Raw genomic sequence first — 23,641 nt, forward strand, 5'->3', positions numbered from 1 at the left:
TATGTTTGAACTTAAGTGTATTTCAAGAGAGCGCCTGCTCTCTTTGGGGCGCACATCTGTGATGGAGCTACTCCAGGTGCCAAGTAAAGCATACCGACTCCATGACCTGTGCTTGTGGAGTCCTTGTTCTCTGAAGGCAAAGGATTCTTCATCTCAAGGCACAGGGATATCTTCTCACTTCTTCACGGGCACAGACAGCTTCTGATCTCTGTTCAAGCATCTTATGGGATTAATATCACTTAGTCCATCACAAACACCTTTGCTCAAATCTACACACAAATCTAAACAATCAGCTCCCCCCTAATTGGGAAAGATGGGAAGGTTTGGAAGGGAGGATTCGCTTCACAGAGGCCTGGGGCAATCAATCCCGGTGCCCCAGCAGGACTCACGGAAACAGCAAGCTGGGACGGCAGGACGTCTCGGCAGGCAGGGGCTGAGGGGCTACAGTGCAGTAAAAACTCGGAGCAGTGCTGAAGGAGCAACAGGGAAGGGGCAGCTGCAGCCCAGATCCCAACAGGGCAGGGAGACGTGCGCTCAGGATGCCGGGCACCCGAGCACAGCCCTTCCTTTCTAGTGAGGTCGATCCTCATGAGATCCCACTTCAGTAGCTGGTCTCACAAGCAGAAGTTCACTCCACAGCAGAAGGGGCTGGGCTCTGGCAGCAGCAGTGAATTCCCTTCTCCAAGCAGCAGCTCCAACTGCCCTCCTCCAAAGCCGAAGGAGAGAGAGCGCCGGCAGCTCCCCCAGCCCTGTCTTTTATCAGCCCAGTTATCACAATATCTCTGCCCATTGGAGAGAAACTGCCAGTGACTTATGAAAGAAAATATGAGTATTGATCTAGTTTCGATACCCAACTGTGACGGACAAAATCTCTCTCACAGTTTAAATTTAGAAAGTGTATGTTTATGACGATGCTGGACAGTGTGCAGGATAGCTCCCAAATACACACCGCAATTTACAGGTGATCACAGAGTCCTTTTATTTACAAAAGCATTGAATACCCCAAGCACAAATGCGTAATCATAACCACGGTACATCCCATTCCCTGCTTCATATGGTAATTAGCTAAAAGGCGATGAAGCATGCGTCGTTTGTTCTTTGCAATGGGTCGGTGCTCCTTTTCATGGGGATGGGTCCCCAAAATGAGGAAGTAAGGAAGTCTTCCTCATTCTCACCATTCTACCATGTCAATGCAAATATGACAAATGAATGCTTGGTAGGAGTCCTATTTCCTGTCTTCGTGACTGTTCAATGGGTTTCTGTGCAGAGGAGGCCTACAATTGTCTTATGTTCCTAAAAGCTATTGATCAGTTTCTGTATTCTTCATTATAAACACAGCTAACCAAACATAAAGTTGACAAGTCGTCAGTTATTCTAACACAGAAGAGTGATCCCAAACCCAGTTCTCTCAGTTAATTACGAGCCTTTAATTTCAGCAAAGCCTACATGTCTACTTTAGCTAATTTCAGAAAAGTTTATCACTAACTAAAATCATAACCCCTCTAAAATTCTTAATTCTTTAAAGTTTCTGTCTCACCAGATGAGAGAAATGCAACCAGATGCCCTCCTCCCCTGAGCTTGGCCACTTCTTTTGTTTCTCTTACAACAACAAACCTCAGTAGCCTTGGTGTCCTCTTTTCTCTGCAGGTCCTGGTGGCATTTGTGGGCATGGTGGCCACAGTGGCCTCCAAGACCACAGTGACCTTGGTGGCCTCGTGGCTCAGATGGTTCCGGTGACCACTGCCATGGCCACGGTGGCCAGGAGAAACACCCCGAGGTGGGGGGAGTTCCTGGGGAGGCTCCCACCTGGGGACACATAGAGGGAGGTCAGGGGGACAATGGAGGGAGGGACAGGGGTGAGGGAGGAGCCCTGAGGATGTGGGCGTCAGAGGGGCCAGAAGGAGGTCCTTGTCCCCTCTACCCAGCCATGGGTGGCCAAGTCCCCCCAACCCCAGTGGGTGTCCCCAGCACTGGATGTCCCTGTCCCCCTCACCTGGCACTGGGTGTCCCCATCCCCTGTGCCCAGCAATGACTGTCCTGTCTCCCACCCACTGTCCCCTCCTGCCCATGGGTGTCCCCAGCACCGTGTGTCCTTGTCCCCAACCCTCACTCAGTGTCCCCAACCCCTCCAGGTTGTCCCCATGATGTCACCTTTCAGCCACTCGCAGTTGTAGTTGCTGGCGTTCCCAGTGGATTGAAGATCAATAACCATTGTGTTCCCTATCTTGCTCACATCGGTGACCTTGAATGTCTCAAAGGGTGGGATCAGCACCTCCTCCTCCTCTGGAAAGCTGGTGAATCCCTGGATGTCCACGCCGTGGCACGTGTTCACCTTGAATATAGTGCCATGCCCAAATTTCCAGGCCACCTTTATATCCATGGACGATGACGCAAACTGACCAAAGCGGACTTTGTCATTTTTATTCACCTTGAACTGGGTGTTCTTCACCCCCCGGTGCACATCATAACACTGGTTTGGTCGTCTCAGCTTCTGGAGGGCCTGGGTCAGCAGGAAATGCAGCGATTTGAAGTGGAATTCATTCCGGTATTTCCAGCTGCTACTTCCAGCCTCGCGCATGGCTGCGTTGAACTGCTGGTACAAGCGCATCTCCTCCATGGTGTAGGCCCTGAGAGCAATGGCCTGGGCTGGGGACGACAGAGGGGACACACGGGACCCCCGGTCCTTCCACTCAGCCACAGCCTTAAGCCAAACTTCGGCAAACAGAGGATTCTTCTGGAACTCAGAGCGGTTGAGGGCCGGCAACGCCGCGGTCATGGCAGGGCCACAGCCCAGGTACTGGTCATCGAAGGAGTTCGGGGCCGTGTCCATCCACTTCACATCAATGGCCACAGTGGCCAAGGTAATTTCCAGCAGTGCCAGGGTGCGGGCCAGGGGGGCCATGGAGGGGAGAGGCCACCGGGAGTGGTGTGGGACACTGGGGGACACAGAGGGGACACGGAGGTGACACAGGGAGGGTTCCTCATGGAGGGAACATGGGGGAAGGGAGTGGGGTCAGCCCAAGGGGAAGGGAGGCACTCCTGGCCAGGAGACCCCTGGACACATGCTGGGTCCCTGATCCCCAATCCTGGGGTCACTTCTGGATACCCCAGTGTCCTCCAGCCCCTCCTGGAACTCCAGTCCCACACCCACCATCTTGTGTCATTTCCCCAGTGTCCCCTCAGGGCCCCCAGGACTCCAACTCTCTGGTAAATCCCTGACCCCCCAATGTCCCCCACAGCCACCCTCAGACCCCAATCCCACTCCCAGTCCCGTGTCCCCTTTGGGACTGTTGGAAATGATAGACCCCAGGACCCCAACCCAAATCCGGGGATCACCCCCTGCCCCCTGCAGTGTCCCCCAGCCCTCCCATGGCCCCAGTCACACTGCCAGCCCCCCCTGCTGCCCCCCAGAGTCCCGTGAGCCCCACTCCCATCTCCCCAGTGCCCCCCACCTTCCCCCAGGACTGCAATCCCACATCACATTCACCCCAGGGTCCCCCCCAGTGCCCCCCATGGCCCCAGCCCTGATGACATTTTCCCCTGTCCCCCACCCCAAGTGTCCCCAGTGTCCCCCCAGCCCCTGATACCCAGATCGGCCCAACTCCCTGACAGAACTGGAGGGATCACAAAGCTGCAATTCTTTACCAGCTCGCACTCACCGCCGATCTCTCCTGGTCCTGGAGGTCAGGGGCGACTTTGCCATATGGATTTTATCCCCCAAAATGATACATATTCATGAAAATGGGCCTCTGATTTAACACAGCAATAAGCATTTTTCCCAGAAATCATTTGCATGGCTCTGTTTCTCTCCGGAAATCCTTTCATTGTTCTGGAGAGTTCCTAAAAAGGGATCTGAGGGGTCATTTGTTCTGAGAGCCAAAATATCTCAGATTACCTCACCTCAAACTTTCGCTTTCGGTAGGCACTGCTCCTTCCCTTACAGCACTTGTCAAAAACCACCCTGGAGCTCCCTTTATCTCTCTCTCCACTGGTTCCAGCTGCATTTATCATCCTGTGTAAATACTTTTATATCCTTTGATCATTCTTTAAGTCGCTCTTTAAGCCCTACCCAGCACCTTCAGCATGTGGTGAAAAGCCAAGCTATGGAAAGCCAAGTGTCCACAAAACAACCTTGAAATTTTATTTGAGTACAGGGACAGACTTTCCGCAGCCATTCCCCCGTGGGCTTTCCCTCTCGAGGTTTTGGAGGACGCAGCCTCCTTTTAACCCAAAGTCCCGGTCATATTTCCCTCTCTCTTTCCCCATTGGCTGAGGTACTTGACAGGTACAGGCTTCCCAAAATGCCTAAGACCTAAGATTCCCCTTTTAATGCATAACCCCCTAATTTTTAATTCTTATGGGATTTATGGGTTTTCCCCACTGTTGCTTTCATATTTCAATATCCAATTTCATTTATAAATAAACCTGCAATTTGTTTGCAAAGGCAAATATCTTCTTTTCCATTCATCAATCAGTAGAATCCTTCCCATTGTTTCTCTCATTTCTCAGTGCTGATTTTATCTATCAGCAGACCCAGGACTTGTTTGTAAAGACAAATCTTGTCATTCCTCTCACTAAAAATCCTTAATTCTGCAAAATTCATGTTTCAGTGGGGCAGTTGGGAATGGGGAAAGCTGTCACCGGGGGGGCTTGGCATGACAACAGCTGACCTCCAAAGAGACTGCAGGAAGGTCTCCACCAATGGACAGCCGGGAAGAGTCGACTGGCAGACTTTGGGAGCGGCCCGGGACATAGAAGGAAAATGTCTGGATATATGACTGCTCTGGATCTGGATTTGGCTGCTGCAACAGCAGGGGTATAAAAGGCAGAGCCGCCATTTTGTGGATGTGCGTCTGGCTGCAGCTGAGCACGCAGCGCCATCCCTTCTTCCTTATTCAGTCTTTTTGTTGTGTTGCTGAGATTTAATTAATCTTTAATATTGTAAATTGAGCAGTCATTTCTCTCAGGTTTCTTTCCTTTTGTTCCTTTTTACTGATAGAATTTTTTCCCCTAAGTGTCATCCTGTTCTTTTCAGCCTTCTGATGTTTGCATTTCTGAAGTGGAGTTTCTCATGGATTGGAACAGGGATTGGAGAATGAGGTTGCCACCTCTCCGACCCCACTGGTCCAAATAGAAGTCCATCAACTGTCCCTCCTCCAGAGAGGAATGCGAAATCCATCGCTTTATTTATGTTACCATGTGTGAGAAACTCCAGTACAAAAATGCAAACATCGGAAGGCTAAAAAGAACAGGACACCATAAGTTGCTCGAAGATGCTGACGACTGGGGACTTTAAAAAAACAAAAGAAGTGGGCAAGCTCAGGGGAGGAGGGCATCTGGTTGCACTTCTCTCATCTGGTGAGACAGAAGCTTTAAAGAATTGAGGATTTTAGAGGGGTTGAGATTTTAGTTCGAGAGAAGCTTTTCTGAAATTAACAAATGTAGACAAGTAGGCTTTGCTGAAATTAAAGGATCGTAATTAACTGATTGAAACTGGGTTTGGGATCACTCTTCCGTATTAGAATAACTGATGACTTGTCAACTTTATGTTTGGTTAGCTGTGTTTATAATGAAGAATAAAGAAACTGATCAATAGCTTTTAGGAACATAAGACAATTGTAGGCCTCCTCTGCACAGAAACCCATTGAACGGTCACGAAGACAGGAAATAGGAGTCCAACTAAGCGTTCATTTGTCATATTTGCATCGACATGGTAGAATGGTTAGAACGAGGAAGACTTCCTTACTTCCTCATTTTGGGGACCCATCCCCATGAAAAGGAGCACCGACCCATTTCAAAGAACAAACGACGCATGCTTGATTGCCTTTTAGCTAATTACCATATGAAGCGGGGAATGGGATGTACCGTGGTTATGAATATGCATTTGTGTTTGGGGTATTCAATGCTTTTGTAAATAAAAGGACTCTGTGATCACCTGTAAATTGCGGTGTGTATTTGGGAGCTATCCTGCACACTGTCCAGCATCGTCATAAACATACACTTTCTAACTTTCAACTGTGAGAGAGTTTTTGTCCGTCACAGTTGGGTATCGAAACTAGATCAATACCCATATTTTCTTTCATAAGTCACTGGCAGTTTCTCTCCAATGGGCAGAGATATTGTGATAACTGGGCTGATAAAAGACAGGGCTGGGGGAGCTGCCGGCGCTCTCTCTCCTTCGGCTTTGGAGGAGGGCGGTTGGAGCTGCTGCTTGGAGAAGGGAATTCACTGCTGCTGCCAGAGCCCAGCCCAGAGCTGCTTCTTCTGCCGTGGGGTGAACTTCTGCTTGTGAGAGCAGCTACTGAAGTGGGATCTCATGAGGATCTACCTCACTAGAAAAGAAGGGCTGTGCTCGGGTGCCCGGCATCCTGAGCGCACGTCTCCCTGCCCTGTTGGGATCCGGGCTGCAGCTGTCCCTTCCCTGTTGCTCCTTCAGCACTGCTCCGAGTTTTTACTGCCCTGTAGCCTCTCAGCATCAGCCTGCCGAGACATCCTGCTGTCCCAGCTTGCTGTTTCCGTGAGTCCTGCTGGGGCACTGGGATAGATTGCTCCAGGCCCCCACGAAGCGAATCCTCCCTTCCAAACCTTCCCATTTTTGCCAAGCCGCCATTAGCGGGGAGATGATTGTTTAGATTTGTGTGTGGATTTGAGCAAATGTGTTTGTGATGCACTAAGTGATATTAATCCCATAAGATGCTTGAACACAGATTGAGATGAGAAGCCCTCTGTGCCAGTGAAGAAGTGAGAAGATATCTCTGTGCCTTGAGATGAAGAATCCTTTGCCTTTAGAGAACAAAGACTCCACAAGCACAGCTTATGGAGTCGGTATGCTTTACTTGGCACCCGGAGTAGCTCCGCCAAAGATGCGCGCCCCAAAGAGAGCAGGCGCTCTCTTGAAATGCACTTAAGTTCAAACATATTAATGAAAGTTTCAACATTGCCTATACATATTCAAGAGTATCCCTGCCTACTCTAGCTCCATGTGTTAATCAGCTTCTTTTGGTCTGCACTTGCTCATTGTCTCCTGGTGGTCTCCCATATCCCCCTTGAACCTGTCATTTCCCTGCAAAGTTCAGATGTTCAGGCTCTCATGCTAGAGACTTGTGGGGACCCATCTCTCCTATTAACCTAAAGTTCATGAGTTCAAACATTCTGGTTCAACCACGAGGGTTCTGTGGCACACTTCATGTCTGCAGAGATATCAAGACCCATTTTGAAGACATTGACAACCATTTGTCCTGAAGACCCCAACCCACTGAGTTGCTTTGCAAAGACATCCCCATCCATCTCCCCTACAAAAAACCTTCCCTGTGAGGGCAGTGACGCCCTGGCACACGTTGGCCAGAGAAGCTGCGGTTGCCCGGTCCCTGGCCGTGTCCAAGGCCAGGTTGTGGGGCCTGGAGCAGCCTGGCCCAGGGGAAGATGTCCCTGCCCATGGCAGGGCTGGCACCGCACGGGCTTTAAGGTCGCTCCATCCCACACCATTGCAGAGCCCCGGGGCCGGGATGGGGCTGGGCGGGCGCTGGGCTGCACTGCCAGCTCATGCTGCCGCCTGCTGGTGGCACCCGGAACTGCAGCTGGGGGCGGCACAGTGCCGCAATGCTGCTGTTCAACCCTGCTCGCTGCTGCCCTCCGGTGGGCAATTCCCAAACCACAATGCCACGGTGAGTTCAGGAGATGTGAGGGCAAAAGAGGAAAAATCCCATTTTTAAGGAAAAAAGTTTCCTGAGGGAAACATCAGCTTCTTTAATAAATGAATGGGTGATGGTGCTTCTGTCTCCCTTTCTCTATTCTATTTTTCATCCTTTTCCTTTCTGATGGTTTTCCTTCTTTTTTCCTCCATATATTTCTTCTGTTGCATCACCTCAAATATGGAATTTTGGAACTGGACCCAAACTGATGATTCATGCTTTTCTAATTGTTCTGAGCAGACCCACACCCACCCCACCCACCCCACCCCCCCACCGCCCCCCCCCAGCTCCTCAGCCATTCCAGGTGTTCCAGGCCCTTCCCAAGCTCCAGCCCTTCCGTGGGCATGTTCCAGACCCTCCAGCAGACCCTCCAGGTCCTTTGTGAGAGGCTGCAGTGAAAAGGGAGTGCAGAGGAAAAAGGGAGGAACATTTCTCCTTTGCCTCTCTGAAGATGGAGGTTTGAAACAAAAAGCTTTAAGTCACCACTATTGAACACACCAGGAAGTGTGTTTTTTGCAAGAAATGAGGCACCCCACACAAGAAGTGTTAAAAGAGCTGTAGCGGATACATCAGGTGACCCAGCAGGAAATTGTTCAACTTTCGATATGGCAGGGGAGCAAAGATCAAATTTCTGATGAACGTTTTATGCTCCAGGCAAGCAAGCAGCAATTTTTTCCCACTCGGGGCCAGCAAGCGGCAATTTTTTGGATGCACCAGGCAAGGCAGCCAAGCAGCTTCAGGAGGTCACTGTGACATCACCTCCCCCAAGCCAATCTATTGGGAAATGCCCAAGCAGCCCCAGGCACTGCCCGGTCCCTGCTGTCCGTGCTGTCCTGGGCTGTCCCGGCAGCTCCAGCCCTGCCCTCGATGGCCCTGCTGGCCTTGCACCGCTCTCTCCTGGGCAGCTATCAGGGGCTTCCCCAGGATGGACCCCTTGTTACAGTGACCGTGGTGGCTGCAGTGCCTGTGGTGGCCGTGGTGACCATGGTGACTGTGGAACTATGGTGGCCATGGTGACCATGATCACTTTGGAACCGCAGTGGCCACGGTGGCCTCAGTAGTTACAGTGACCGTGGTGACCACAGTGGCCGCAGTGGCCTCATGGGTCACAGTGGCCACAATGGCTGCGGTGGCCATGGTGCTTCCTATGCACAGAGTGGTCCTAGGGGCCAAAGTGGCCACAGTGGCAACAATGGCCACAATGGTCACAGTGGCCAAAGTGACCATAATGGCCACAGAGGTCTCAGTAGCCTTGGTGTCCTCATTTCTCTGCAGGTCCTGGTGGCATTTGTGGGCATGGTGGCCACAGTGGCCTCCAAGACCACAGTGACCTTGGTGTTCTCGTGGCTCAGAGGGTTCCGGTGACCACTGCCATGGCCACGGTGGCCAGGAGAAGCCCCCCGAGGTGGGGGGAGTTCCTGGGGAGGCTCCCACCTGGGGACACAAAGAGGGAGGTCAGGGGGACAATGGAGGGAGGGACAGGGGTGATGGAGGAGCCCTGAGGATGTGGGGGTCAGAGGGGCCAGAACGAGGTCCCTGTCCCCTGTACCCAGCCATGGGTGGCCAAGTCCCCCCAACCCCAGCACCGGGTGTCCCCAGCACTGGATGTCCCTGTCCCCCTCACCTGGCACTGGGTGTCCCCATCCCCTGTGCCCAGCAATGGCTGTCCTGTCTCCCACCCACTGTCCCCTCCTGCCCATGGGTGTCCCCAGCACCATGTGTCCTTGTCCCCAGCGCTCACTCGGTGTCCCCGACCCCTCCAGGTTGTCCCCATGATGTCACCTTTCAGCCACTCGCAGTCATAGTTGCTGGGTGACAGCATTATTCCACAGGTGCTGTCGGTTCCTGTCAGGGAACTTGCCAAAACCCCACTGGAGTTCCCTCTATCTGTTCCTCCACGGGTTCCAGCCACGTTTGTCGTCCTGTGCGCAAACCTCCGCATCCTTTTATCACGTCTGCCCGTTCGTCTTCAGGCCCTGTGCAGCGCCTTCAGGGGAAGGGAAAATTCCCGTTCTCTCTGTCGTTTGTCACCCGGTGAAAGAAATGCTGCAGCCCTGGCATCATCCGTGCTGCCCTCCAGGAGCTCCAGAGATCCAGGTCTTTGCTGTCCTGAGGAGACCAGAGATGGACACAGCACTGGGTGCAACTGGACATTGCACTGGGTGCAACTGGACATTGCACTGGGCAGAGCTGGACACTGCACAGGGCAGGACCGGACATGGCACTGGATAGAGATGGACACGGCACTGGACTGAGATGGACACACCATTCCCCATGTGCCTCACTGTGCCGGACACAGGGGCACGGCCACTCCCTGACCTCCTGTCCCCGCTCCTCCCGATGCCCCCTGGATCCCTCCTGGCCCCAGGACACACATCCAGCTCCACTGGTCACCCACCAGCACCCCCAGGTCCTTCTCCACAGCTGCTCCAGCAGGTCCCCCCCAGCCAGGCATGGCACAGGTGCTTAACTGGGCTAAAACCAGCCCAAATCACCAACCCCAGGTGATTCCTCTCCCATATTCCTGCTTGGAATGGAATGTGTGAGAGCTCCCTCCCTCGGCAAGGGGACGCTCCCCTAGGATCCTGCGCGAGGTTGAGAGAAAGAGACGTTCCCACGAGTGTTGCTGTGGGGAGTGACATCCAGCCCTGCTAAAGAACTGTTCCTTTTGGTTGGCTTTGCCAGAATTCTTTATTGGAATTGTTTTGAGAAAATTTTTAATGGAATGGCTTTGCGCAGTGGCCTTGGTGGCCACAACGGTCACCGTGGCTGCGGTGGCCTTGTCACTCCTGGGGTCTTGGTGACCACGGTGGCCCTGGTGGTTATAGTGACCATGGTGGCCAGAATGGCCAGAGTAGCCACAGTGACCATAGCCACAGTGGTGGCAACAGTGGCCTCACGGTGGCCGTAGTGGACACGGTCGTCATAATGGCAGCGGTGGCCTCGGTAGCCTTGGTGGCCTCATTTCTCTGGGGGTCCTGGTGGCCTCGGTGATGGTGGAGACCACGGTGACCTTGGTTGCGCTGTGGCTCTGATGATCCTGGTGGCCACTGCCAGGGCTGTGGTGGCCAGGAGGAGCCCCCTGGGGTGGGAGGGGGCCCTGGGGATGCTCCCAGCTGGGGGGAAAAAGAAGGAGGTGAGGGGTTCCATGTTTGTGAGGGGGTTGAGGGGGGTCAGGGAGGGGTCAGGGGTCCCAGGGGTCCAGGGGGGGCCATGAGGGGGGTTCAGGTGGGACAGAGGACCACGGGGGGTGGGGACCAGGGGGGTCAGGAGGGCCATGGGGGCAGTGAGGGGGTGGCAGAGGGCCACAACACGGGGTTAGGAGTGACAGGAGAGATGGGGGCCATGGGCAGGGGGAGGGTCAGGGGTGACCGGTGGCCGGGGGGTGCAGGGGGGGATTGGGGGTCAGAGGGGCCACGGGGGCTGTGGGGATGATCGGGTGTCAGGGGGCCGTGGGGAGATGCAGGGAGCAAGGGGTTTCAGGGGTCATGGTGGGCTTTCGGGGTGCCAGGACTCCGGGAGAGTCAGGGGGTGCCATGAGGGGCGTCAGGGGGGTGCCAGGGGTTCAGGGGGTCAGGGTGGTCCTGGCCCACCCATGCTGAGCTCTCAGGGCCAGTCGCCACAGAGCTGGTGGGCAGAGGGCAGGGACAGAGTCAGCACAGGGGGGTCCCCGTCCCTGTCCCTGACCTCCCCTGGCCGGTGTGTCCCTGTGCCCTCATGGGTGTGCGAGTCCCCATCCTTGTGACCTGTCACGGGTGTCCCGGTCCATGTCCCCAATCCCTGTGGGTGTCATTGTCCCCTGTGCCCTCTCATGGCTGTCCCCATACCCACAGTGGGTGTCCCTGTCCCCCAGGTTGTCCCCGTGATGTCACGTCGCAGCCACTCGCAGCTGTATTTGCTGAAGGTCCCGGTGGAGCGGAGCTGGATCTGTGCCCTGTCCCCTTCCTGGCTGACCCCGGTGATCCTGAAGGTCTCGAAGGGCGGGATCAGCACCTCCTCCTCGCCGGGAGAGGAGGAGAACTCCCGGATGTCCACGCCCTGACACGTCTGCACCTGGAACACCGTGTCCGTCCCAAATTGCTGAGCAATCTCTTTCCGCAGCGACGTCGACGTGAATCGGCCGAAGCGGACGGTGTCGCCGGGCCGCGCCTGGAACCGGAGCCCGCGCACCCCCCGGAACACGTGGTGACAGCGCGGGCCCCGAGCGTCCCTCAGCGTGGCCAGGGCGTCGGTCAGCAGGAAATGCAGCGCCTTGAAGTGGAAGTTGTGGCGGTATTCCCGGCGGGAGCGCCCGGCCACGCGCACGGCCGCGTTGAACTCCTTGGACACGTCCTTGGTGGTGTAGGTCATGAGGGCGATGGCCTGCGCTGGGGACAGAGGGGTCACGGGGGGTCCCCGCCTCTGCCACCGCTCCGCGGCCTCCACCCAGAGCCGGGCCAACTGAGGATTCTTCTGGAACTCAGAGTGCTCGAGGGCCGGCAGCAGCTGGGTCATGGCGTGTCGGCAGCCCCGGTACTGGTCATCGAAGGAGTCCAGGGCCATGTCCAGGGCCACCACCGTGGTGGTCACGGTGGCCACAGTCATGGCCAGCAGTGCCGGGGTGCGAGCCAGCGGGTCCAGAGAGGGGAGAGGCTGCCAGGAGCAGTGTGGGACACTGGGGGACACAGGGGGACACTGATGGGGGCAGGACACTGAGGGGACTCTGAGGGGACATGGGGGAGCACTGAGGGACACGGAGGGACACCCGGGGACACAGGGAAGGTCCCTCCATGCGGGTTGAGGTGGGACAGTGCAGTCAGTGCGAGGAGAGGGGAGGCAGCCCTGGCTAGAGGAGCCCTGGACATGTCTGGGGTCCCTGAGCCCCAATCCTGGGGTCACTCCTGGATACCCCAATGTCCTCCAACCCCAATGGAACCCCAGTCCCACACCCACAATCTTGTGTCATTTCCTCAGTGTCCCCTCAGGCCCCCCAGGACCCCAACGCACTGGTCAATCCCTGACACCCCCAGTATCCCCCAGAGCCCACCCTCAGACCCCAATCCCACTCCCAGTCCCGTGTCCCCTTTGGGGCTGTTGGAAATGATAGACCCCAGGACCCCAACCCAAATCCAGGGATCACCCCCTGCCCCCTGCAGTGTCCCCCAGCCCTCCCATGGCCCCAGTCACACTGCCAGCCCCCCCTGCTGCACCCCAGAGCCCCGTGAGCCCCACTCCCATCTCCCCAGTGCCCCCCACCTTCCCCCAGGACTGCAATCCCACCTCACATTCACCCCAGGCTCCCCCCCAGTGCCCCCCATGGCCCCAGCCCTGATGCCATTTTCCCCTGTCCCCCACCCCAAGTGTCCCCAGTGTCCCCCCAGGCCCTGATACCCAGATTGGCCCAACTCCCTGACACAACTGGAGGGATCACAAAGCTGCAATTCTTTACCAGCTCGCATTCACTGCGGATCTCTCCTGGTTCTGCAGGTCAGGGCGGGGCTTTGCCACACGGAATCAATCCGTCCTAACTCTACACCGTCGTTCAAATGGGCTTCTTCACTACCACACACCCAGCACTTTCTCCATAAATAATTTGCATGGCTCCGTCTCTCTCTCCGGAAATCCTCTTGTCATCCTGGAGAGTTCCTAAAGAGGGATCTGAGGCGTCATTTCTGCTGAGAGCCAAAATATCTCAGGCGACCTCAACTCAAACTTTCGCTTTCGGTAGGCGCTGCTCGTTCAGTTACAACAGTTGTCAAAAACCACCCTGGAGCTCCCTTTATCTCTCTCTCCACTGCTTCTCACTGCATTTATCATCCTGTGTAAATACTTTTATATCCTTTTATCATTCTTTAAGTCGCTCTTTAAGCCCTACCCAGCACCTTCAGCATGTGGGGAAAAGCCAAGCTATGGAAAGTCAAGTGTCCACAAAACAGCCTTGAAACTTTATTCAAATACAGGGACAGAGTTTCCACAGCCATTCCCCCGTGGGCTTTCTCTCTCGAGGTTTCAGAGGACGCAGCCTCCTTTTATCCCAAACTCCCAGCTGCACATTCCCCTCTTCCTTTCCCCACTGGCTGAGGCAGCGGGAAGGTGCAGTCTATTTGTCTGTTTCTAGGATGCCTTGCAGTGGCTAGATGGAACAGAGGCCAGGCACGATTACCAGAATAAAAGCGGGGATTTGTTCAAAGCCGCCAGTAGACACACCTTGGGCAGGCAGAAGCCTCCGAGAGGCTGCACCCAAGATGAACGATGGCCACGAGTTTTTCACTCAGTTATCGGTTTGGTCTGTTTATATATCAGGGGTGATGCCTCTAATTGTAGGTTCAGGCAATGAAGTCATATTCCCCCAGGTTTGCAAACACCTCAATTCACTTTTATTTATATGTTTCAGGCCTAGAGAGGAATTGTTTTGTCTAAATAGAATGGGAGAACAGCAGCTGACAGGTGATGGAGTTTTACAATTACACACTAAAGCAGCACAGGATCTGAAAAAGATAAAAGCAAAATCCTAAGGCATCATATACACAGGGATGAGGTCCCTGGTCAGCTGTGTCTCCTCTTGAGGCTGAAGAGCCCCAGCCCCTGCAGCCTTGCCTGGTGAGAGAGTCGCTCCAGTCCCTTCATCATCCTCACAGCCTCTGCTGGACCTGCTCCAGGACCTCCCCGGCCCTCCTGTCCTGAGGAGCGCAGAGCTGGACACGGCCATGGACAGAACTGGACATGGCACTGGACAGAACTCTGAAGCAGGACTTAAGTTTTATTAAGCTTCTTGCTGACGGCAGAGCCAACACTCCCCAAGAGGATCGAGGACCGACTCGGTGCTGACGACTCCACAAGACACCTTCTGGACAGCTTGGACCCGCCAGAGCTCCTGAGTTGAAGTTGGTGGGGAAGCTGCCCGGGATCCAGGCATTTTTTTTGTTTTACATTTTAGTGTCTTGTGAGTGGGTGACCCCTTTCCATCAGGGACAGCTGTGGGGAGTGCAATCTCCCAGGATGAAAGGAGATGTGAACGTGTGGGTTGGGGAAGTTGTAATTTTAAATGAGGAATCATTTCATATGGAAAGTTTAGTTTCTTAATTAAGGTTTTACCCCCTCTTCTTTTTACTTTATGGGGCCTTTTTAAGTATCCCAAGCTGAAGTTCTCTTTCCCAGTTTGTATATCCTGCCCCCCACGTTCCTAACCCTTTGTCCCTTCAGGGATTGTCAGGAGATGGAACCCGCCAAGGGGAGAAGAAGCGCTACCGACCTTCTGCCATCTCCCGTCCCCTCCTGTCCCCTTCTCAGGGTGGGCCCGCACAACTCATCCTGAGTTCTCTCCTCACCCATGTTCCACCATCTTCCCATCCTATCCCTCTTCCCGACTCCACACAAAATGGCGTCCGCCCCTCAAGGTGAACGGCCATTTTGAGTTCATTCCCACTGTCCTTGTTTCCCACCTTTGCGTCAGGTCTGTCTGCTGTGAGGGGTTGCACCCTTCCATCGGGATCCTCCCCGTTCATCGGGAAGTCCCTCCCTGGAACAGGGCCCCGCTCCTCTGATCCGGCCTCTTCCAGTTCCTGCACATCCAGAACAGGAAATGACGCCGGCCACAAGGGAGCCATCTTGGCTGCCGAGGGCTCAGAACACCGCGCCTTGCCGGTCGGCTGAAAGCTTTGCTGTGCTGCTGTTGGGCAGGAGTGTTTCGTCTTTGGAGAAAGAGAGCGAGCCACTGGAGCCCTTGGTGTGCTCCGTGTGGGCTGTTGGTTCTGGGATGGCAGTGGGGAAAGCACTGAGCCCTTCCCAGCATGAGACATTCCCACTCGGATCCCTCTGCCAGCTCTGGGCCTCAGCACAGAGAGGATGTGGAGCTGCTGGAGCCAATCCAAAGGAAGCCACTGAGAGACTGAGATGGGATCATGAGAGGAATCCTTCCTTGTGAGGGCAGTGAGGTCCTGGCACAGGCTGGCCAGAGAAGCTGTGGCTGCCCGGTCCCTGTCCGTGTCCAAGGCCAGGTTGTGGGGCCTGGAGCAGCCTGGCCCAGGGGAAGATGTCCCTGCCCATGGCAGGGCTGGCACCGCACGGGCTTTAAGGTCGCTCCATCCCACACCATTGCAGAGCCCCGGAGCTGGGATGGGGTGTGTTGGGTGCTGCCGCCTGCTGGCGGCACCCGGAACTGCAGCTGGGGTGGCGCAGGCGCAGTGCCGCTGTTTAACCCTGCTCGCTGCTGCCCTCCGGTGGGCAATTCCCAAACCACAACTCCCAGAATCCCCAAATCCCAGAGTGGGACAGGCTGGAAGGACCCAGAGTGGGCACCTGGGCCAAGCTCCCAGCTCAGGCAGCACCATTCCTGAGCACAGGGTTGGGTCCAGAGCAGCCCAGAACTGGACATTGCACTTGACAGAGCTGGACATTGCACTGGGCAGAGCTGGACATGGCACTGGACAGAGCTGGACACGGCACTCCTGATCTTCCTCCCCACGCAGGACAGAGCTGGGCACGATCACTCCCTGACCTCTCAGCCCTTTCTCCTCCCGATGCCCCCTGCATCTCTCCTGGCCCCAGGACACACATCCAGCTCCACTGGTCACCCACCAGCACCCCCAGGTCCTTCTCCAGGGCTGCTCCAGCAGGTCCCCCTCAGCCGGGCAGGGCACTGGGTTCTGTAAGAATTCTTTATTGGAATTGTTTTGTACAAACTTTTAATAGAGTGGATTTGCACAATGGCCTTGGTGGCCACAGTGGTAGCAGTGGCTGTGGCAGCCTTGTGGCTCAAGGAGTCTTGGTGATGATGTTGGCCACAGTGGCCACAGTGACAGCAGTGACGTTGGTGGCCTCGTGGCTCAGAGGATCCCAGTGGCCACTGCCAGTGCTGTGGTGGCCAGGACGAGGCCTCCAAGGTGGAAGGGGGCCAAAGGGACGCTCCCACCTGGGGGAAAAAGAGGGGTGTCAGGGGGACCATGGGGGAAGTGAGGGGGTTGGGAAGGGCCATAATGGAGGGTTAGGGGTGACAGGAGAGATGGGGGACATGAGGCGACAGGTGACAGGGTGTTGGGGGTATGGGGGGGACAGGGGCCAGGGAGGTCACAGGAGTCATGATGGACTTAGGGGTGACAGAGGTCAAGGGCAATCATGAGGTGACATGGGGGTGACAGGGGTTCAGGGTGTGCCATGGGGGTCCCAGCCCACCCACGTCTAGTACAGAGGGGCTGTCCCCACAGCACTGCCTTTGGCAGAGAGGGATGGATCAGAATGGTGGTGTCCCTGTCCCTGTTCCTGTCTCTGTCCCTGTCCCAGTCCCAGTCCCTGTCCCTGTCCCTGTCCCTGTCCCTGTCCCTGTCCCTGTCCTCCCCTGGCAGGGATGTCCCTGTCCTCTCCCAGATGTGGGGGTCCCCATCCCTATGCCCTGTCCCTGGGGAATTCTTGTCCCCATGCCAGTGATGGTTGTCCCTGTACTTGGTGTCCCCAGCACTGAGTGTCCTTGTCCCCCCACACATAGTTGGGGCTCCCCTCCTTGTCCTCAGCCCCACTGAGTGTCACTATGTCCCCTGTGCCTTACCATGGGTGGCCCCATCGCCACGGCGGGTGTCCTCATCCCCCAGGCTGTCCCCTGTGGTGTCACCTCGCAGCCACTCACAGTTGTATTTGCTGTAGGTCCCGGTGGAGCTGAGCTCGATCTCTGCCTTGTCCCCTTTCCGGGTGACTTTGGTGACCTCAAAGGTTTCGTATGGCGGGATCAGCACCTCACGGTTACCTCGATCGTAGGAAAAAGCCTGGATGTCCACACCGTGGCACGTGTACACCTGGAATACTGTGTCTGTCCCATAGTCTTCGGCGACCTTCCTGCTCAGCGACGTCGACGTGAAATGACCAAACCGGACCCTCTGGCCACGCCGCGCCATGAAGCAGACGTCATGCACACCCCGGAACACGTTGCGACACGGCGCATTCTGATCCTCCCTCAGCTTCACCAGGGCCTGGGTCAGCAGGAAATGCAGCGTTTTGAAGTGGAAGTTGTCCCTGTACTCCTCGGGCGAGCTCCCGGCCTCGCGCACGGCCTCATTGAACGGCCTGTAGACGTACTTCATTGAGTAGGCCATGACAGCGATGGCCTGGGCTGAGGATGACAGAGGGGACACAGGGGACCCCTTCCTCTGCCACTCAGCCACAGCCTTAAGCCAGGCCTGGGCGAACACAGGATTGTCCTGGAACTCAGAGCGGTTGAGGGCCGGCAACGCCGCGGTCATGGCAGGGCCGCAGCCCCGGTACTGGTCATCAAAGGAGTTTGGGGCCATGTCCATCCACTCCTCATCAATGGCTGCAGTGGCCAAGGTCATTGCCAGCAGTGCCAGGGTGTGAGCCAGGGGGGCCATGGAGGGGAGAGGTCTCCAGGAGAATGTGGGACACTGAGGGGACACAGAGGGGACACACTGAGGGGACACAGGAGGACACTGAGGTGACACAGGGAGGTTCCCTCAGGGAGGGACTGGGAGGGGATTGGGCTCAGCCCAGTGGGAAGGGAGGCACTCCTGGCCAGAAGACCTCTGGACATGTCCGGGGTCCCTGATCCCCAATCCTGGGGTTACTTGTGCCTCCCCAATATCCCCCAATCCCCCAGAGTCCCCAATCCCACAGTACCATATCCTCCTGCCCCCCCCCGAATCCCAAACCTACTCCCATGATTACAATTCCCCGACCCCCCCCCCACCCGAACCCTGACCCAAATCCTGGAGTCACTCCCTGAACCTCCCGGTGTTCCCCTCAGCCCATTCCCACACCCCAATCCCACACCCAGTCCCCAATTTCTTCAGTGTTGCCCCAGGACCTCAACCCAAATCCAGGCACCATCCCCTACCCCCAGTGTCTCCCAGCCCCCCCCATGACCCCACTCCCACCATCCCCTGTCCCCTCAATTTCACCCAGAGCTCCCCACAACCCCAGTCCCAGTGCTGCAACTCCCCCCGTGTCCCCCCTGGAGTGCAATCCAAATGCCACCGTCCCCTGTCCCCATCCAGTGTCCCCAGTGCTCCCCAGCCCCTGGTACCGGAACGTGCCGGAGTGAACTCCCTGACAGAACTGCCGGGATCACAAACTGCAATTCTTTATCAGCTCACACTCACTGCGGATCTCTGCTGGTCCTGCGGGTCCGGGGGGAGGCTTTGCCACAGGGTATTTATCTACCAGAGTCATAAATATTCATTTTGGTGGGGCTCCAGTTTTACACAGAAACAGCACTTTTCCCGGAAATAATTTGCATGGCTCTGCCTCTCTAAGGAAAACATTTCTATTGTCTAAGAGAGGAAACAAAGTGGGGTCTCTGGGTCTGGTTTTCATAGAGTGCCTCGGCCTCCACAATGACTTCCTGTTGAACTTCTGCTTGCTGCTGGCGTTGCTGCACAAAGTTTGACAAGCTCTGTGCTCCAGAACTTGTCAAAAAACCCTCCCTGGAGTTCATTTATATGTTTCTTCATTGGTTCCAGATGGATTTTTCCTGCTGTGTCCAAACTTTTACATCCTTTTCTGGCTTCTGCCTGTTTGCTTTTTAGCTCTATGCAGAACTTTCTGGGGAACTGAAACTTTCTATTCTCCCTTTCATTTCTCACCCTCCATGACCCCAACCCCAGCGTCCCAAGTGCCCCCCGAGCCCCCCAGCCCCACTCCCCACTGCTCACGCAGTTGCTGTCACACCTCAGACACCACATGGGGTCCCCTATCAGATGACATCCCTGCGGGCACCCCGAGCCTGGCCATGATCTCCTGGGGAGTGCCAGCGTGACTTCCCCGGCCTTGTTGGGGCAGCAGGAGAAGTTCTGGAGCCCAAAACAGGGATCCACCGACACCAGGAGATCCCTGAACCCTTGTTGGTGTGGTGGCTCAGAAAATCCATTTGCCAGCAATCCCTGGCAGTGTTTCCCCTTCCAGGGATCCCTGGAGGTGATGGGTTTGGATTCACAGGGTTCTTTTTAAAACACATTGTCCTAGGGTGACTTTATGATGCTGGTATCCCCAATCCTCTGTTCTGTTTGTGCCGGAGATTGAGTTCTGTGCCTTTAAGAGTGGTCTGGGAGCAAAGGAGGAGCAAGAAGAAGGGCGGAGTTGGTTTTGAGAAAACTGCTTTATTCCCACAAACTTTTCTCCAGGCTGGGAGTTGGGCTGAGGCTCGGAGAGACTGCAGGACACAGATCTTTTTGCTTTAGGTTTGTTTCAGCTTGCTAGGGCAGAGAAGTTCCCCAGATTGGTGGGGGTTTTTTTGTGGTTTTTTTGTTGTTGTTGTTTTGTGTTTTGTTTTTTGTTTGTTTGTTTGTTTGTTGGGGTTTTTTCTCTTTTCTTTTCTTTTCTTTTCTTTTCTTTTCTTTTCTTTTCTTTTCTTTTCTTTTCTTTTCTTTTCTTTTCTTTTCTTTTCTTTTCTTTTCTTTTCTTTTCTTTTCTTTTCCTTTTCTTTTCTTTTCTTTTCTTTTCTTTTCTTTTCTTTTCTTTTCCTGTTTTTTTTCTTGGGGCTGTTTAAACCTGCTCTGGACTGAAAAGACCCAGGGGAGTACCGGGGGGGTGTTTGCACCTGCGGCCCACCAGGGCCTGGACTTTGGCATTTTCCAGAAGCACCGGAGGGGCCGTTTGGGTTTGCTCCTCAGAGGGACCCCAAAAAAGGGGTTCTCTCCCAAATTCACCCTAAACCAGGACACCCATCAGGCACTGTTCTGTACCAGACCTGAGCATTCTGTCCTGCAGACACCGAGTGCCTGAGGCCGCAGACCCGTCCCCATCCCATCGATTCCCCGGAGGTTTGCTGGGGCTTTTCTCCTTTAAAAACCGCAGCATTGGTTGGGATGGGCCTGACCTGGTGATTGGGCATTAACACTCACCCTCTGTCCTGGTTTAGGGACAATTTTGAGAGAAAACCCCTGAATGGGATCCCTCTGGGAAGCAAACCCAAGTGGCCCCTCCCTCCAACTGCTCCGGTAAAAGAACTTCTTTGGAGAAAAGTGGAAAAAACTATTTTACTTAACAAACAAAGTGCATACAAGTATAAAGAATGAATAATAGGAAAAAATAAAACCTCTTGTTCTGGAGTGAGATGGCAATTTGAGAAAGTTCTTGCCGTGGGTGTATCTCGGCTCTCTCAGTCTCTCATCTGTCCCAGTCCCTCCGGCGCTGCTGGAAAATGCCGAGGTCCAGGCCCCGGTGGGCCGCAGGTGCAGCCCCCAGTGCTCTCCTGGGTTTTCAGTCCAGAGCAGGTTTAAACAGTCCCAAGAAAAAAAAAGGGAAAAAAACCCAGTCCAGGGAACTTCTCTGTCCTAGCTAGCTCATACGAACTAAAAGCAAAAAAATAAATCTCTGTCCTGCAGTCTCTCCAAGCCTCCACCGAACACCCGGTCTGGAGAATGTGTTGGAGTCAGGCAGTTTTCTCAAAACAAACTCAGCGCTTCTCCGTGCTCTTAGAGCCAGCTAAAAGGCACAGAGCTCAATATCCAGCACAAACAGAGCAGACGATTGGGGATCCAAACATCATAAAGTCACCCTAGGACACCCTCCCAACCTCCCACCCTATTTACTCTGGGCTTTTAGATAAGCAGCCAATTTTCAAGCTCTATCCTGGCCTCAAATCTGGTGGGGAAATTCCTTTCTCAGGAATTAACAGCAGGATGTTTTGTAGCAGAACCTCTGTGGCAGCTTTATTGCAAGTCAATTTCCCACACGGATTTGGCGATTCCCCAGCTGGTGTCCCCTGGATTGCGGTATGGCCGCTTCTTTGGGACAGCTGGCTGGTGTCATGGAGGGGATCAATATTCCTTGTTGATATTTAATCGGAAATCCCTGGGCTGTCAATAGACCTCTTTCATTCCCTGTGGCTGCACGGGCATGAGCAATGCTCAAAGTACACGATAAGTGAGCTCCTGTGTTTGCTCTTTCTCCTGCTGCCAGTTCCAGAGCTCTTTGTAACAAAGCCAGCTCGGACAAAAGGCCCCTCCGGCGCTGCTGGAAAATGCCGAGGTCCAGGCCCCGGTGGGCCACAGGTGCAAACACCCTCCTTGGTAGCCCCCTGGGTCTTTTCAGTCCAGAGCAGGTTTAAACAGTCCCAAGAAAAAAACAGGGGAAAAAAAAGGAAAAAAAACAGTCCAGTGAACTTCTCTGCCCTAGCTACCTGAAACTAATTAAAAAGAAAAGATCTGTGTCCTGCAGTCTCTCTGAGCCTCAGCCGAACACCCAGCCTCGAGAAAAGTTTGCAGGAATGAGGCAGTTTTCTCAAAACAAACTCCGCCTTTCTTCTTGCTCCTCCTTTGCTCCCAGATCCAGTCTTAAAGGCACAGAACTCAATCTCCAGCACTAACAGAACAGAGGATTGGGGATACCAGCACCATAAAGTCACCCTAGGACAATGTGTTTTAAAAAGAACCCTGTGAATCCAAACCCATCACCTCCAGGGATCCCTGGAAGAGGAAACACTGCCGGGGATGGCTGGCAAATGGATTTCCTGAGCCACCACACCAACAAAGGTTCAGGGATCTCCTGGTGTCGGTGGATCCCTGTTTTGGGCTCCAGAACTTCTCCTGCTGCCCCAACAAGGCCGGGGAAGTCACGCAGGCACTCCCCAGGAGATCATGGCCAGGCTCGGGGTGCCCGCAGGGATGTCATCTGATAGGGGACCCCATGTGGTGTCTGAGGTGTGACAGCAACTGCGTGAGCAGTGGGGAGTGGGGCTGGGGGGCTCGGGGGGCACATGGGACGGTGGGACTGGAGTCATGGAGGGTGAGTGTCGGAAAACAACGGGAGACAAGCCACATCCAATGATGATCAACAAGTCTCAGCTTTATTTAGATTAATAGCAAATATATAGTGTCAATAATTAGTTCATACATATTACAAAACTATAGCTCATGATTGGCTTATGATATTTTGACACATGTTCTTTCTGTAATCAGCCTTGCGGTTACAATTTTCTTAATCTAGCATTTTCAGTTTCTTAGCCTAGCATTTTTCAGCATTTTTGTACTAACAACACCTTTGTTGTTGTATCATTCTAGTGCTCAAGGATATTATATCCTTGTTAATCATCACGTACACCACATAGACATAGTTACATTCCAACCGACTTAACAGTATCATAGCCCTTGCTGTGCAGCCATGCATCAGAAAATTCTCCACAGAAAGATTCTCCACATTTCCCCCGTTTTCTTTAAATTGCACAAGGAGATGCTGATTAAACATTTTCTGAACTCCTTGTTGTATCAAATTTTGCAAGCAAATACAAATACAAGGCAAACAGATAATCAACAAAACAAACACAATGCCTACTACAATGACTATTTTTATCATTGAGGTCAGCCAAGGTCCTAATCCCAAAGAAGCGAGCCATCCATCTAAACTCCACCCCTGTTGCAATTTTAATTGTTCTGTCAATTTCTGTAAACTTGATATTTGAGCATGAATGGACTGAGAATGGTCAGACAAATTCATACAGCACATTCCTTCAAACTCCTCACATCCGTGACCTTGTGCTAAAAGCAAAAAATCAATCGCGGCCCTGTTTTGCAAAGTAGCATGCCTGACCGAATCTACATCTACTAATAAGCTACTTAAAGCAAGAGACGTGGCATTAGTTTGTTTTGCCAACCAACACCGTAATTTATTAAGAGTAGCCAAGCTCTGAGCTGTTCCTACTCCTGGGGCAAGGACGGATGCAGCAATTATTTTATCTGGGGACCAAAATTCCATGTCTGATTTACACTCCGATGTAAACTGATGGACCATTCTTTTTGTTCGCGTCCGAGCACCTGCTCGATGTAAAATCATAGATGTGTTCGGGGTGAGCAATGATAGTCGTCTTAATGTGCATGGACCACCTTTCATCCGAGAGGGAATGCCTGCCCAGGCCCTGTCACCACAAATAAAAAACATTCCAAAAGGTAATTGAAGTGGTGCTAAAGTAGATACAGAAAAAATAGGAGAAGTATAGTTACACCAAAGTGTGGAATTTCGATAAACTGCCAAAG

The 23,641-nt window shown here is 53.9% G+C and overlaps 3 protein-coding genes across 5 annotated transcripts; all 3 read right to left on the reverse strand.

The window, feature by feature from the left end:
• Window positions 1–1,034: 1,034 nt before the first annotated feature.
• Window positions 1,035–3,793, reverse strand: LOC120766034 (NAD(P)(+)--arginine ADP-ribosyltransferase 2-like). The gene is made up of 3 exons (XM_040091403.2): window positions 3,660–3,793; window positions 2,152–2,936; window positions 1,035–1,806 (listed from the first exon to the last, which is right to left on the reverse strand). The coding sequence occupies exons 1-3, from the start codon at window positions 3,701–3,703 to the stop codon at window positions 1,721–1,723; spliced, it is 915 nt and encodes a 304-aa protein (XP_039947337.1). The 5' UTR covers window positions 3,704–3,793; the 3' UTR covers window positions 1,035–1,720.
• A 5,117-nt stretch (window positions 3,794–8,910) lies between these two features.
• Window positions 8,911–12,275, reverse strand: LOC120766051 (NAD(P)(+)--arginine ADP-ribosyltransferase 2-like). Its single transcript, XM_040091424.2, has 2 exons — window positions 11,564–12,275; window positions 8,911–9,125 (listed from the first exon to the last, which is right to left on the reverse strand). Exons 1-2 carry the CDS (start codon window positions 12,273–12,275, stop codon window positions 9,040–9,042), a joined length of 798 nt encoding a protein of 265 aa, XP_039947358.1. The 3' UTR covers window positions 8,911–9,039.
• A 4,038-nt stretch (window positions 12,276–16,313) lies between these two features.
• LOC120766037 (erythroblast NAD(P)(+)--arginine ADP-ribosyltransferase-like) lies at window positions 16,314–18,794 on the reverse strand. Of its 3 annotated transcripts, none has more exons than XM_040091409.2 (3): window positions 18,773–18,794; window positions 17,212–18,058; window positions 16,314–16,581 (listed from the first exon to the last, which is right to left on the reverse strand). In XM_040091409.2, exons 2-3 carry the CDS (start codon window positions 18,023–18,025, stop codon window positions 16,496–16,498), a joined length of 900 nt encoding a protein of 299 aa, XP_039947343.1. In that variant the 5' UTR covers window positions 18,026–18,058; window positions 18,773–18,794; the 3' UTR covers window positions 16,314–16,495. The 3 variants fall into 3 exon arrangements, with proteins under 3 accessions (XP_039947343.1, XP_039947342.1, XP_039947344.1); XM_040091408.2 differs by having other exon boundaries at window positions 18,697–18,792; XM_040091410.2 differs by having other exon boundaries at window positions 18,767–18,781.
• Window positions 18,795–23,641: the final 4,847 nt, after the last annotated feature.

This window comes from Hirundo rustica (assembly GCF_015227805.2).
Source record: "Hirundo rustica isolate bHirRus1 chromosome 1 unlocalized genomic scaffold, bHirRus1.pri.v3 SUPER_1_unloc_2, whole genome shotgun sequence".
NCBI lineage: Eukaryota > Metazoa > Chordata > Aves > Passeriformes > Hirundinidae > Hirundo > Hirundo rustica.